Below are 13987 nucleotides of genomic sequence, written 5' to 3' on the forward strand. Positions count from 1 at the left end.
AGGTCATTCTCCTGCCCACCTCTCAACGGCCAGTCTATTGTGTGTGTGTGTGTGTGTGTGTGTGTATGTGTGTGTTGGGAGATCCTGCAGACAGGCTCTTCTCTCTGAGGATTGTGAGTGACACATGATTGGGGAGCCAGGGTTGGAGGTGGCAGAAAGGCAGGAATCTCATGTATTCCCCCACTTTCAGAACAGGCAGGCCCTCCAAGTGTGCCTCTGCTGGAGCTCACCTCTCAGTCGCTGCCAGTAGGGCCGGAGCTCTTATCTCTTCCTTGTCATGACTGCACTCACATGAACCATCTCTTGGACCTCAACCTCCAGGATGCTAAAGCAGCCCCTGTTGTCCACCTTCCTCCAGCTCCACAACATTCCACCTCTTTGTCTTTGGGGGTTTCTGGCTTTATAAAGGTGGTGCAACCTTCCCAGGTGGTGCTAGGGGTAAAGAATCTGCCTGCTAATGCAGGAGACACGAGATATGAGTTCGATACCTGGGTTGGGAAGATCCCCTGGAGTAGGAAATGGCAACCCACTCCAGTATGCTTGCCTTAAGAATCCCATGGACACAGGAGCCTGGTGGACTACAGTCCATAGGGTCCAAGAGTTGGACATGACTGAACAAAGCACTCTTTCTTATCATTTTAGAGGAAAGGTAAATGAGTAAAATATTGTCGTGTTTAAACAGGGTGTCTGTATTTCACATTAAATCTCCCAGGGTTGAGAGGAGACCTGCCTCCTTGGGGAAGACACTTTGCTACCTCAGGCAGGCTAAAGTTGCTAAGCTGACAACGTCAGGGCCTGAGCTTCACTGAGTGAGGGTCTTGGGACTGGGTGTGGCATGCAATAAACGTCCAGGGCAGCTCAACGCCAGGCATGGACACCTGGAACTTTATAGTTCAGAACTAAGAGGACTGAGTGCATACCCTTCCCAGGGGATTGGTTCGGAAGCCTGTCTCTTGGGTTGCAGTTCCACAGACTGTTACGTCGGTGGCTCTAGGACGCTATCAGTTTTGGAAAGAGAAAATGGGACCGTAACAGGGAACACACCATGCATTGGTAGGCGCATTCAGAGATACGATGCAAAGAGGCATTTCGAAATCTGAGTCCGAAAAAAGGCGATTCTTGGTTGCAGTTTTCAACCGCAGCTCTAGAGAGAATCCGGCCGTCTGTGCCCGGCCTCAGGGTTTTCCTGCAAAGGAGACAGAGACACCGAGCAGCGAAGGGAAAGAGGCCGCGAGAGGCGAGGGGAGGGGCGACCTAGGACGCTAACAGGCCGGCGGAGGGCGGTGCTAGCGGCGAGCGGAGGCGGGGCGGCCGCGCGCGCCCCCGCCCCTTCCGCGCGCCCTTCCCGGAGCGTTAACTGTTCCTCCCCGCACCGGAAGCGCGTTCCTTTTTCCTTCCACGTCGCTGGGGAAAGGGCCTTTAATCGCGAGAGTTCCGTTCTCTTGAGAGCGCCTCCGCCGGCGCCTAGATCGCGCGAGACCGCGGAAGGAACCGAAGCGTGTGGCGCGCGCGGCGGCCGCGACGGGAACAAGATGGCGACGGCGACCATAGCGCTAGTAAGTGAGACCCCCGTGACCGCGGGCCGCCGCTCAGACCGCGGGAGCAGATTGTTGGCCCGGCCAGGGCGCCGAGGGTCCCTCGGGGACGTAGCGGCCGCTCCGGAGCCCAGCGCGAGCTTCTACGGCCTTCGGTCGCGCGAGGCGGGGGCGGGGCGGGCGCGAGGGGAGGGGGGCCGGCCTGCGGCCGCAGCTTCCGGCCCGCAGACTGCAACTTCCGGCAGCCGGCGCGGGAGCACCTGGCGCGGCTGTGACCTGCGGTGCGGCTGGGATTGACGGGGGGGTGAGGGGGGCTCGTGCCGTGTGGCGAGCCGGGTCTCTTCGTGGTGCGGTCGGGCGGGGCCAGACGGTAGTCGTTCCCCTCTGCCCACGTTGTGAGCCTGTATCCCCGACTTGAAGGCGGAGCACCGTGGAACCGTGGCGTCTCCCCCTCCATCGTGTAGGGGCCACAGGGCGGGCCTGTAGGACGGGATCGGGCCTGGTGAAGAGGGAGGCCTTCGCTTCTTGAGTACACAGCTGTGAATGGGCTCTTTGCTGATGTCCAGCGGAGAAGAGGTCTCCAGCCAGCAGGGATTCCGTCCTGCAACCCCTACTCAGGAAGGGAAGACGAGGCCTCTCATTACATCTCTCATTGCACGTATCCTGAGCAGTCACATTGTCCCAAGCGCTGTGCGAGGGCTTGGGGGAGCAGTAGGGAACGAAAGACAGTCTTGCCCTGTTCCGCCGTCTGCTGGGCCCTGGAGACCAGTTTCCACTCAAGGTGCCTGAGGTGTTAGGGCGCGTGCAGGCATCTCTCCTGCCTTGCTTAGTGCTCAGCCACATGGAGCGCTAAGCAGAGATGGACAGCCTCTTCTCACACAGCACTTCCTTGGGGAAGTCTCTCTTCACTCTTCCTCCTCCCAGACTTGTGCCACTGAGTCCCCTCACGGACCCTCACAGAGAACTTCATCCCTTTATTTACCTACCCCTCCCCAGCTCAGTCTAATGGATGGGGTTTATGTGAGAAGCGTGTGGCTGGAGGTTGGACTGATGGGGGAGATCTGAGAGTCAGCGGGCGTACTTAGACTGCATCCCTCAGGCTCTGATGGCCACAGAAGGGGCGAACCTGCCTCACTGGGGCAAAGCTGACTCCCAGTGAGAAAGCGGCCCCAGGCTATGAGGGGGGCCCCGCTGTGTGATTCTCAGATCTGGCTAACTTCACTGATTTCTTTGTGCCATATCCTGCTTCCTGCTGAAGCCACAGGAGCAACCACCTTTGTGACAGGGGCATTAGAGAGAAGAGAGGTGAAGGTGGAGGCCTGGGTGACTGTCTAAGTCACCAGAGTTTTAAGATGATGGAGAGGGAGGCTTGAAGACAAGGACCAAAACTCCTGGGGAGGTGTAGAAGGAGCAGAGACCAGTGAGAGTGGAGGCCTCGTGTCCCCGAGCACCCCCAGACCTGCATCAGCACTACACCCCAGCCTTGCTCAGGGGCGCCCAGCTCAGCTGTGGCACAGGGCCAGACCTGGTGGTGTCACAGTGGGGGTGGGTGTGTGCACTGGGTCTGAACCTTGGGAGCTGGGCTTTTCAACAAGGGTCTTCACTGCCCATCTGAATCCTCTTCAGGAGGTTGATGCTGCTGCTGCTAAGTCACTTTAGTCGTGTCTGATTCTGTGGGACCCCACAGACGGCAGCCCACCAGGCTCCTCTGTTCCTGGGATTCTCCAGACAAGAATACTGGAATGGGTTGCCATTTCTTTCTCCACTGCACGCATGCATGCTAAGTTGCTTCAGTCATGTCCGACTCTGTGCGACCCTATGGACAGCAGCCCTCTGGGCTCTGTCCACAGGATTCTCTAGGCAAGAATACTGGAGTGGGTTGCCATTTCCTTCTCCACAGAAGTTTAATGAATGTATGTTAACATGCATATACAAACTGTAAAGGCCCAGACTTACCTTATCAGCTTGTGGGAATGAGGTCCAGTCTGTGGCCTAACACATTCCTCCTCTAACCTTTCGAATGAATAGGTTTCTAGAAGAGGCACCGGTTCCCTGCAGTGCTGCAGGGGCATAGCAAAAGCTTCTTCTCCGTCTTCTGGTTTGTGCCTGCTGAGGAGTGCTGGTTTGCTGCCCTAAGCTGTGGCTTTGGCTCTTGCGGGAGGTGGGGTGAGTGGCGCTGGACTTGGCGGACAGTGATCTCGGGGGGAAGAACCCAGGAAGATACAGAAGAGCCTCTTCTAACTTTTGTGTGCCTTCCGCCTGGTCACTGCAGAAACAGGCCACGGGCCCTTCCTCTGACACCTGGGCTCACTCCTACTTGGGACCATTGTCCTAGGAGTTCCATCTGGCAAAAGCACTGGACTCCCTCACCTTCCCAGAGGTGAAGGTGCTTGTTTTTCTCCTGTGGGTCCCAGCCTGCCTGTCACCTCACCAAGAAGCTGTCTCTGCTGCTGTGGCCTTGGGGCCCTCACACTCCCTCTCTCCAGCCCTGTGCTTGGTTTTCTCCTTAGGGCTTGTGCTACAGAAATAACCTCATGTCGGGGCTGGCTAGCATGTCTGTTGTCTTGCTTTTCGTGCATCCACAGTGCCCCGCACAGAACCTGCCCACACTGTGGATAGCAGGGCGCCACGTGAAGGGTACTGACCAGATGGGAGGCAGTGTCCTGCACGAGTCCTACTGTGGGGACTTGACTCTGGATGTTGTAATAATACAAAAAAAAAAAAAATGACTGAAACCTGTGGATCGCTGGCCATGTGCAGGAATTGCCTTACGTATTGTATATGGAGTTGGCCAGAGTTGGCCACTCGCTGAATCTTCCTGCCTGCCCCAGGAGACAGGCCTAACGAGCCTGAAGCCTGGAGGTGTTAAGTAATTACTTGATTTTTCTGGTTTTCTAATGGAAATGATTCTTTTGCCCTGGGCTATTGATTAGTGGCAGTGCAGGGGTTTGGGCCCCAGAATCTTGGGGCTGCACTGCACCCCACCCCACCACACACACCGTGTACACCCCCACACTGCACACACGCTCCCCCACCCCACACACACCCACCAGAGGGAGTTTGCACCCCTCGAGGCACTGCTGCCTGCTGCTGGGGTGCTTTGTGACTGTGGCCTGCTGTAGTCACGGCTGGAGGATAGCGTAAGACTAGCTGTAATGATGAAGGGCAGTTTCCTCTAAGCTTTCTTAGCATCTGCTTAGAAAAGAGCCCTAGGCTCTGTGGGACTGGGGACGTTGTTTCTGCCGTGAATTCCCTGGGGTCGGCTGTCCTTTGTGAGTCCTGGGTGGACTGAATTTCCCTGCAAAGCCTCTTCTGAGCCATCTCTGGTCTCAGCACTGTCCTAGTTCCTGTTGGCTGCTGCACTTACTTGGGTGAGTAGGAAATCATCTATACATGTGCCTTCAAGTTGATCTAATTCACAGGGGTCAAGAGGTTGGATTACATGCCCAGACCTGAAGTTACCTCTTGTTGGGGTTTTGCAAGGCAGCCTCTGCTCTGGTGTGTTCTGGGGGCTGCCAGGGCACTTGGAGCAAAGCCAGACCCTCTCCCCAGATGCCAAGCACCCACTGGGTAGCACCTCTATCAGAAGGGCCCCCCTTTCCTTTGTCTCTCACTGGAGCATGGTTTCATGGCTCACAGCAGTGATCCAATTTCAGAGGGGTTCCAGGGAAGGAGCAGCGCTGGGTGGGCCACAGCTTCCACACCCACTGGTCACATCTCTAGTGCAGTCAGGCTTGTGCTGCTGTCTTCCCTTTGAGGCTGGAGTGCCTAAGACACGCTCTGGCCAGGTCAGCCCAGCGTTTCTTTGGCTTTGTGCTTGGTGCCTTGAGGATGGGCAGGGCTCTCGCCCTAGGCTGTCGTCCTAGATGTGTGTGGGTCTTCCGCGTGAGTTGGGCGTGGGTTCCTGCTCTGTGACTTGTGAGATGGTGGGGAGGTCTCAGGCCTTCCACCAAGACCCTGACTTCCATGGTGTTGCCCACCTTCGGCCGTTGGGCTGGCTTCACACCAAGTGCTCTTTGGCTCCTCGAGATGTGGCCAAACTCTCACCTGCCCTGAGTTAGACAGCCCTGAACAGTGTGCAGGGGGTGGGGGCATAGGGGAGCCTACAGAGGCAGCCCCGCTGCCCGGCCTGCCAGTCAGAGCCATCTTCAGGAGGGGCCTTGGAACTGAGCCTGAGGTGTGGGCTGGCCCAGCGTGTGTGCAGGCTGCTAGCGAGGTGCCTCTGTCTGCCTCAAGGGGAGAGGGCCACCTGTGGTCCCGGTCGTCCCGGTCGTCTTTTCCTGTGTGGCCAGAGGGCTGCTCTTGACCCAGGAGCGAGTGCCTTTTGTTGAGCGGGGTGCAGGAGCACAGCTCAGCTCGCCACACTGTCTCTTTCTGAGGACTTACTGCCAGCCTGGGGCTGCCCCAGCCTCTGCTCTGGTTTTTCCTGGCCAGCCCTTTGGGCCTGGGCCCTGGGCAGCGGCAGGTGTGCTGGAGGAGCGGAGCGGGCAGGGTGAGGCGTGGAGGGGCAGCTGCAGGAAGCCCCGGGGCCAGGTCAGAGCTCTGACTGGCTCCTTGCTGGTCCTCGCAGAGTCCAGCTCTTAACCAGGGAAGACAAGCGAGGGCCCGGGCGGCTGGGTCTGCGAATGTTGTCACACCGTCTCCTTCCTGCCTGCAGCAGGTCAATGGCCAGCAAGGAGGGGGGTCCGAGCCGGCAGCAGCGGCGGCGGCGGCGGCAGTGGTGGCAGCGGGAGACAAATGGAAACCTCCACAGGTACTGCCCTTAAGCGTTCTTGCCCTCAGGCCCGCCCGCCCGCCTGCCTGCCCGCCCGCCCGCCTGCCCGCCTGCCTGCCTGCGCGTCCCTGGCCCCAGAGAGACCTGGCTGGGGGGTGGGAGCGGGAGGAGCCCCGGGGACTCTGCCTTCTGGGCAGAGACCCTGCCCTGCCCCCTTGCCACCCAGCCTCCCTCCTGGCTCCAGCCGCCTCCCCTCTGCATCCACTTGGCGTCCTCGCCTCACATGTCTTCACGTCCCGGGCAGATGGTGGCTGTGGTCAGGTGGGCCCGAACCTCGGGCGGTGCGTGCCTTTCACTGCTGGTGTCATACAGGAGGGTGGACGTGTCATTCAGAATGTGCAGGGTGGTGTTAAGAGCCAGAAATAGAGTTTCCCTTCAGATCTCTAAGTAAAACATGAACGCCAACCCCTCTGCAGGTCAGAGCGCAGGTCTGGGGCCTCGACTTCAGGGTTGGCCTGGAGGGTCTCAGCCAGTGCTGATCGCCAGACCTGTGGGGTGGGGGTGGAGGGCTGGACCTTGCTGTCTTTGGATAAGAAGGTTCTTTATGCTTCTGCATGGCAGTGCCTGCCTCCAGAGGACTGGGCAGGGCCTCTCAGCAGAGTGGCCTGTGGGCTGTTGGGGCCGGGTGCCCAGCTTGCCTGGGGAGGGCTGTGGTATGCAGCCTGGATCCTGGGAAGCTATGGGGGCTGAAGCTGATGGGCAGGGGGGCCAGGGTGTCCCTCTAGCCAGCCCTTCCTGATCCTGGCTGGCTATGTAGCCAGCCATTGGTTGGTAGGAGAAGGGCTTTTTGTTTCTCAAGACAAAGAGGAGATTGAGAAGTTTCTGAGGGGCTGAGAGGGGCTGGCATTGATCACCATGGTGACGGCCTGCTCTGGAGCCGTGGCCCAGGCCCTTGTCCTCTTTTCCCACTGAGGAGAACTGGGCTCGGGGCCTGCGGGCAGGCCAAGAGGACCGCCATGCAGGAGCCACACTGCACTGCCAGAGGAGGGGCTGCCAGGGCTTCCCGCCCTTTGACCCTGTGCTAGAAACCTAGCACTGCAGCTGGTCAGGAGGGTGCTTCTTGGGGTCTGGGTTGCCAGCCCCTTCCTGCCGCCTTTGTGCCTCTCTCTGTGGTTGCCCGTCACTCCTGTGCTGGGGGCCTGCCTCTCGTCCCTGCTGTCCTCCCGAGGCTTCATGCTGGGGTTGGAGAATCCCCAGTCCGGACGGTTGCTAGCCACCCAGCGCCTGGTGACTGGGCAGGTGTGCTCCGAGCCCCCGCACACACGCTCCTGCCACTCCCGCGGCTGTGTCCTTCCCCTGCCAGCAGCTTAGAAATGCCTTTCAGCAGAGGGCATACCCGTACTCCTCGTAGCACCCGCCCTGGCCCGCAGCCGGCTGGGCCTGCCACGTCAGAGCATCTCCTCGTTCCTGTACTCGCCCAGTGTGTTGGCGGGTGTCCGTTTCTGTTCCCTTACGGTGGGCCTGTTTCTGGCTTCTCTTGCCAGGGTGCTAAGCATGGCCCAGGGAGAAGTTTGGTGAGGCGGGCTGGGAGAGCGAGTCCAGGTCTCCAGATGGTGTGCGGGGCTGGGGGTGGGGCACTGCCTGCAGCTGTGCTGGGAGGGTGGCGCCTCCCAGACTTGCTCTTTTGAGTGGTCCCTAGAACTGGTCCTGAGCAGGGAAGCCGAGTCTGTGGCTGTGAGATGATGTTGGGGGCCTGGGTGCCAGGCAGCCCAAGAGCGGGGCATCCCAGAACATTCAGAGTCCTGGCCCTCCCCTTGTCTGGGAGGCCAGTGCCAGCCAGCTCTCCTATGCAACTTGAGCCTGAGGTTCTGGGGTCGCGCTTGCCATGAGGGCTGGGCTCCTCTGACTGCTCATTGCTTGTCTTGGTGACTCCAGAGGGGCCTGGGTCCTGCAGCTGCTCTGGGTGGGCCAAGGGCCCCAACGTGCCTGTCTGTTTTGGTGTGTGTCTTACCAGTGTCTCCTGGAGGAGACAGGTCTGGGACAGCCACTGGGCTGTTGGACCCATGTCCGCCCCAGGCGGGAGACAGTCTGTCCCTGGGGACGGGCTGAGCTGCAGGCAACGCGCAGTGGTCGGGCAGAGGGCGGGGTGGGCCTGGGGCCATGGGAGGGCCGTCGGGGACTTGCTCTCAGCCATCTCCCTGCTCCCGTCTGCAGGGGACAGACTCCATCAAGATGGAGAACGGGCAGGGCACAGCCGCGAAGCTGGGACTGCCTCCCTTGACGCCCGAGCAGCAGGAGGCCCTCCAGAAGGTGAGCGCGTCCCTCCTGGGGCTCCGCGGCAGGGGACGCCTTCGGGGGCGGAGGAAGGCCCATCTCCCCACAGGCGGGCCCCCCAGTGCTCCTCACTGCCTTCTCTCACAGGCCAAGAAGTACGCCATGGAGCAGAGCATCAAGAGCGTGCTGGTGAAACAGACCATCGCCCACCAGCAGCAGCAGCTTACCAACCTGCAGGTGAGCCACCCTCCTGCCCGCCACCCCGCCGCCGCTCTCCTACTCTCGTGCCTGCGGCCATCCCCGCGAGGTGTTGTGGTGCTCCGTTTCTCAAGGACTCCTTGGGACCCCTGGGTTCCTCCCTAAGGCACAAGTGGCCCAGCCCTACCCACCTATTGAGAGCCCACGGCCCCTGCCAACCCTCTTCTGTAGCCCTGCGCCCCTGCCCTTCCCCAGTAGGCTCCTCTTCTCGGACTTCAGATTGTGGCCTTGGGTCACCCCCACCATGTGCCCAGCTGCGAGGCTGATGGTGTAGCCCCGAGGGGCGTTTCTCCCCACCCCCACGGCCTCGGATAAAAGCGGTCAGGCCCCCACCCCTGCAGTGAGTCCAGTCCAGCGGCTCGGGGCCCAGGATTGAGAGGACAGGCTGGGGACGCCTCCCCAGGGCCCTGCTCTAGGCTTATGGCCAGAGGCAGCCGTGGCCATGGGGGAAGAGGACAGGGTGAAGCCGACAGGCCTGGGCCTCGAGCCTCCTGCACCCCACCCAGCCCGCAAAACGTTCACGCTGCCAGGGGTGCCTGGCTCTTGACTGTGCTCCGTCCGCTCCTCCCCTCCCTCCCCCTCCTCCTCCTCCTCCTGCTCTCCCCCTTCCTTCTTGCCCCTGCCGGCCAGGCTGCGGGGCGGGGCACCTGGGGCTCTGAGGCCCCCCTGGGCAGGTGCCGGTGGCCGGCCAGATGCCCGGCAGTGTGGGAAGGCAGGCGGGCCTCCTGGCAGGGCGGGGACTCCGGGCCTTGCCGCTGTCTGCGTGAGGTGTGACGAGAGCGGAGACTGCTCGGCTCCAACAGACTGAACTCTGTCTTTACTGTCTTTCAGATGGCAGCAGTGACAATGGGCTTTGGAGATCCTCTCTCACCTTTGCAATCGGTCAATAGACATGCTCACTTCTTCCGGGGCTCATGTCCTTAGTCAGGGCTAGAGGGGGGCAGTGCGCCCATGTGCTGGGGACCTTGCTCCCCGTGGCTGGCCCTGCCCGCCAGCTCAGGACGCGCGCAGCAGAGCGCCAGGCGCGGCGGGGCCAGTGGTGTGGGGGGCACCCACCCCGGGACCGCCCCTGGGGAGGCCTGCATCTGCTCTGAGGGCCCGCCTTAAAACTAACCGGCCAGGTAACTGCGGAGGGCAGCCGGCCAGGAGGGCAGCTGCCCGCGCCAGGCCCCCCGCACCCGTGCCGCCTGCACACATCGGGTGTGCCACCAGGCCTCCAGCTCCGCCGGGCACCAGGCTGCTCGGGCTCCTGGCTGGGGTCAGGCGCCCGAGGAGAGAAGGGTCTTAACTCACGGCCCCATCAAACCCTGGAGGGGGGACGGGGGGAGGGGGTGGGGGCTGGGGGGACCCACGTGAAGGAGAGAGGGAAGGAGCAGGATTGGGCCGCACCCTGGCTGTCAGCAAGGGGCGGAGTCCACGCGGGCAGGGAGCAGGTGGTGGCTGTGGCCCCGGCTGCTGTCAGCAGAGGAATGTGGGGAGGAGATGCCCCTCCCGCCCCCAGAGGCAGGCTGAGGAGGAGGCCAGGCCCCCCCTGGAAGTCTGAGGGGGAAACATGGCCTTGCCAGGGGCCATCCCTGAGCCTGAGTTCTCACAGGGGACACGTGGTCCTGTCCTCGGGCCAGACAGACCCCGTGTCCTCTCTAGGGAGCGTCTGTCTGTGGGAGCAGGTCAGGCAGGGGGCTCTGGGCACCCCCACTGTTGGGGAGCCCACACTGAAGAGGAGACATGCTCCTATCCTGGAGAACTTTGACCCCAGGGGCAGCTGGTCTCACATCTGGGGCAACTGGCGCAAGAGGGGACATAAGTGTTGGGGGGGGACAGTCCTTGATCTCGACAGGAAACCTGTGGCCTCTTTGTTGGGAGCAGTTTGAGGAGGGGGTCCTGTCTGGGGGCCATGAGCCTTATTTTTAGGCTCCTCTTGGCAGGATGTGGGGGCCTGGCCAGTTGGCAGTTGGCCTAGACCAGTTGGCATATCTGAAAAAAGAAGCTGGCCTCTGGTTATGGGGAATCTCAGGAGGGTGTGGGGGTCCCCCGCTGAGGGGCTGGAGCCAGGGCCCATCTCCTTGGCCTGCCCTGGGCCTGTGGTCTCCCCCCAGTGCCCCATGGCAAGTGGCTCTGGGGCACTGCCCGTGAGGCCTGTCATCTGAGGTGGCCGGGTGGGAGTGTCTCCTCGAGCGACTGGGGGCCCCAGCATGGAGGCGGTGGCGCCCGCCCGCACGGACCCCGGGGCGTCTCCTCTCGGTGGCTCCGCTCCCTCGTGAGGCTCCCAGGGACCAGCAGCCCTTTCTATGAGGGTTCAAGGCGCTGGGGCTGCGCGAGCGGTGCTGCCAGTCTTCTCTCCGGGGAGTCCCTGACTGGGCTCCTTACCTCCTCCCTGGGGTCTCTTCTGGGCAGTAGCTGCCCCGTCTTTGCCCCCTCTCTTGCCTCACACCAGCGTCCCTGCAGCCTGGCGGCTCCCCCTTCCCTCTCTATCTGAGTGCATGGCCAGGACCCTGAGAGGACCTCCCAGCCCGCCCAGGTGCCCGGCCCCAGAGTGGAGGGCTTGCAGCCCTGCCTTCCGACCAGCTGTCAGCTGTGCTGTCAGTCTGCCCGGGACCTGGGTGGGCCAGGGTGTGTTTGTTTCCTGCCTTCAGGCCTGACTTTCCTTCCTGGGCTGGGGTCTTGCCGACCCCTGCCACCCTGACTGCAGGGGCGGATCCTGCACCACACCACCGCGTGGGGAGCCCTCCCCACAGCGGAGCAGGAGGGGGAGGGGTGGGCCAGGAGGGGAAGGGGCTGCCCAGCGTCTCGCCACCCCTCACAGGCCAGTGGCTCTGTCTCCCCTTGTTCCTGCTCCAGATGGCGGCTCAGCGGCAGCGGGCACTGGCCATCATGTGCCGGGTCTACGTGGGCTCCATCTACTACGAGCTAGGGGAGGACACCATCCGCCAGGCGTTCGCCCCCTTTGGGCCTATCAAGAGCATCGACATGTCCTGGGACTCCGTCACCATGAAGCACAAGGTGAGGGTCCGTCTGCCACCTCGCCCCAGCCCTGCGCTCTCCTGGCCTAACTGCACGTTCCTATGTCCAGGGCTTTGCGTTTGTGGAGTATGAGGTTCCAGAAGCCGCCCAGCTGGCCTTGGAGCAGATGAATTCCGTGATGCTGGGAGGCAGGAACATCAAGGTGAGGGCTGGGGAGGGGACCTTGGGGCCAGTGTGCAGCGTGTTCTGTGTCCAGACAGCCAGCCTAGACTGACTGGGGGCTCTTTGTCTCCTGTCTCTACCCCAGGTGGGCAGACCCAGCAACATAGGGCAGGCTCAGCCCATCATAGACCAGCTGGCCGAGGAGGCGCGAGCCTTCAACCGCATCTACGTGGCTTCCGTGCACCAGGACCTCTCGGATGATGACATCAAGAGTGTGTTTGAGGCCTTTGGCAAGATCAAATCCTGCACACTGGCTCGGGACCCCACGACTGGCAAACACAAGGGCTATGGCTTCATTGGTGAGTTTGGGAAGGTGGGGGTGGGGTGAAGCCCCTTCTCCCCACACCCCAGGCCCAAGGCTGGCCCTCACTGCGCTCCTGCTCTGCAGAATATGAGAAAGCCCAATCGTCCCAGGATGCTGTGTCTTCCATGAACCTTTTTGACCTGGGGGGCCAGTACTTGCGGGTGGGCAAGGCTGTCACACCCCCTATGCCCCTGCTTACACCGGCCACACCTGGAGGCCTCCCGCCGGCTGCTGCCGTGGCCGCAGCTGCAGCCACAGCCAAGATTACAGCTCAGGTAAGGATTGGTGCCATTGTGTGGTTCAGTAGTGGGCACTGGGACCACTGGTCCTGTGGGGACTGGCCCTTTGATGGTCTTGAGTGGAGGCACCCAGATCCAGAACTAAGCATGGTGGCCTTCTTGGTTGCAGGAAGCAGTGGCTGGAGCAGCAGTACTGGGTACCCTAGCCACTCCTGGACTGGTGTCCCCTGCACTGACTCTGGCCCAGCCCCTGGGGGCTCTACCCCAGGCCGTCATGGCTGCCCAGGCCCCAGGAGTCATCACAGGTGAGCCTGGGTGGGTCAAGGTTTCCCTTCTTCCACTGCTGCTCTTCTGGGCCTGATGCCTTCAGCTGTCCTTAACGAGCTTCTTCGCCCCCTGGGCCCCCTGCGCCCCAGGGCAGTTCAGCCATGCTCCTTCCTGGGAATGGAGGGAGGTGGGGGGAGTGACTGCTGACTCTGTGGGTTTGCTGCAGGTGTGACACCGGCTCGGCCTCCCATTCCGGTCACCATCCCCTCTGTTGGTGTGGTGAATCCCATCCTGGCCAGCCCTCCGACACTTGGTCTCCTGGAGCCTAAGAAGGAGAAGGAGGAGGAGGAGCTGTTTCCCGAGTCGGAGCGGCCGGAGATGCTGAGTGAGCAGGAGCACATGAGCATCTCAGGAAGCAGCGCCCGCCACATGGTGATGCAGAAGCTCCTCCGCAAGCAGGAGGTGGGCCACCGGGGCCGGTGGGGCGGGGCGGGGCGGGGCGGTCCAGCCAGCCACAGCTCTCAGCTGTCCCCCCCACAGTCCACAGTGATGGTTCTGCGTAATATGGTGGACCCCAAGGACATCGACGATGACCTGGAAGGGGAGGTGACTGAGGAGTGTGGCAAGTTTGGTGCTGTCAACCGTGTCATCATCTACCAAGAGAAGCAGGGCGAGGAAGAGGACGCGGAGATCATTGTCAAGATTTTTGTGGAGTTTTCCGTAGCCTCTGAGACTCACAAGGCCATCCAGGCCCTCAATGGGCGCTGGTTTGCTGGCCGCAAGGTGGTGGCTGAAGTGTATGACCAGGAGCGTTTTGATAACAGTGACCTCTCTGCATGACCTCGGCCCCGTTCCCCGGACTCGCACTTTCTCCTTGTTTGCTCTGGGTTTTATAGAGTGATTCAATGGTATCTCGGCCCGGCCGCCCAGCCTGTGGATAAAGGTGCAGGTGCTGCTGGCCCTGACTGTCCCTGTCTGACAGTAGTCTTGTGCTTATTGGCTCCCGGGGCGGGGGTGCGGGTGCGGGGCAGGGCGAGCACCCAGGCAGCGCAGAGGCAGCGAGCCTTGTCGGTCAGAGACCTGAATACCGCAAGGAAGGCATTTGCGGGGTCAGCAGGAGTTGCTTGGTTCTTTGGTGCCCGCACGGGGTGGCGGTGAACCTTGGGGGTGGCCTTCCTGCTGTGCGGGGCTCTACTGTCACATGCTCAGGTAG

The 13987-nt window shown here is 61.6% G+C and overlaps 1 protein-coding gene across 6 annotated transcripts; it reads left to right on the forward strand.

Annotated features, from left to right (window-relative positions):
* The first annotated feature begins 1362 nt into the window (after window positions 1-1362).
* On the forward strand, window positions 1363-13750 carry PUF60 (poly(U) binding splicing factor 60). Of its 6 annotated transcripts, none has more exons than XM_019973607.2 (12): window positions 1363-1556; window positions 6193-6288; window positions 8464-8559; window positions 8671-8760; window positions 9613-9663; window positions 11620-11781; window positions 11852-11944; window positions 12050-12263; window positions 12353-12543; window positions 12677-12812; window positions 13001-13236; window positions 13315-13750. In XM_019973607.2, exons 1-12 carry the CDS (start codon window positions 1533-1535, stop codon window positions 13612-13614), a joined length of 1689 nt encoding a protein of 562 aa, XP_019829166.1. In that variant the 5' UTR covers window positions 1363-1532; the 3' UTR covers window positions 13615-13750. The 6 variants fall into 6 exon arrangements, with proteins under 6 accessions (XP_019829166.1, XP_019829167.1, XP_019829161.1 ...); XM_019973602.2 differs by having other exon boundaries at window positions 1391-1556; window positions 6196-6288; XM_019973608.2 differs by lacking the exon at window positions 9613-9663 and having other exon boundaries at window positions 1364-1556.
* Window positions 13751-13987: the final 237 nt, after the last annotated feature.

This window comes from Bos indicus, chromosome 14, assembly GCF_029378745.1.
Source record: "Bos indicus isolate NIAB-ARS_2022 breed Sahiwal x Tharparkar chromosome 14, NIAB-ARS_B.indTharparkar_mat_pri_1.0, whole genome shotgun sequence".
NCBI classification, from domain to species: Eukaryota; Metazoa; Chordata; class Mammalia; order Artiodactyla; family Bovidae; genus Bos; species Bos indicus.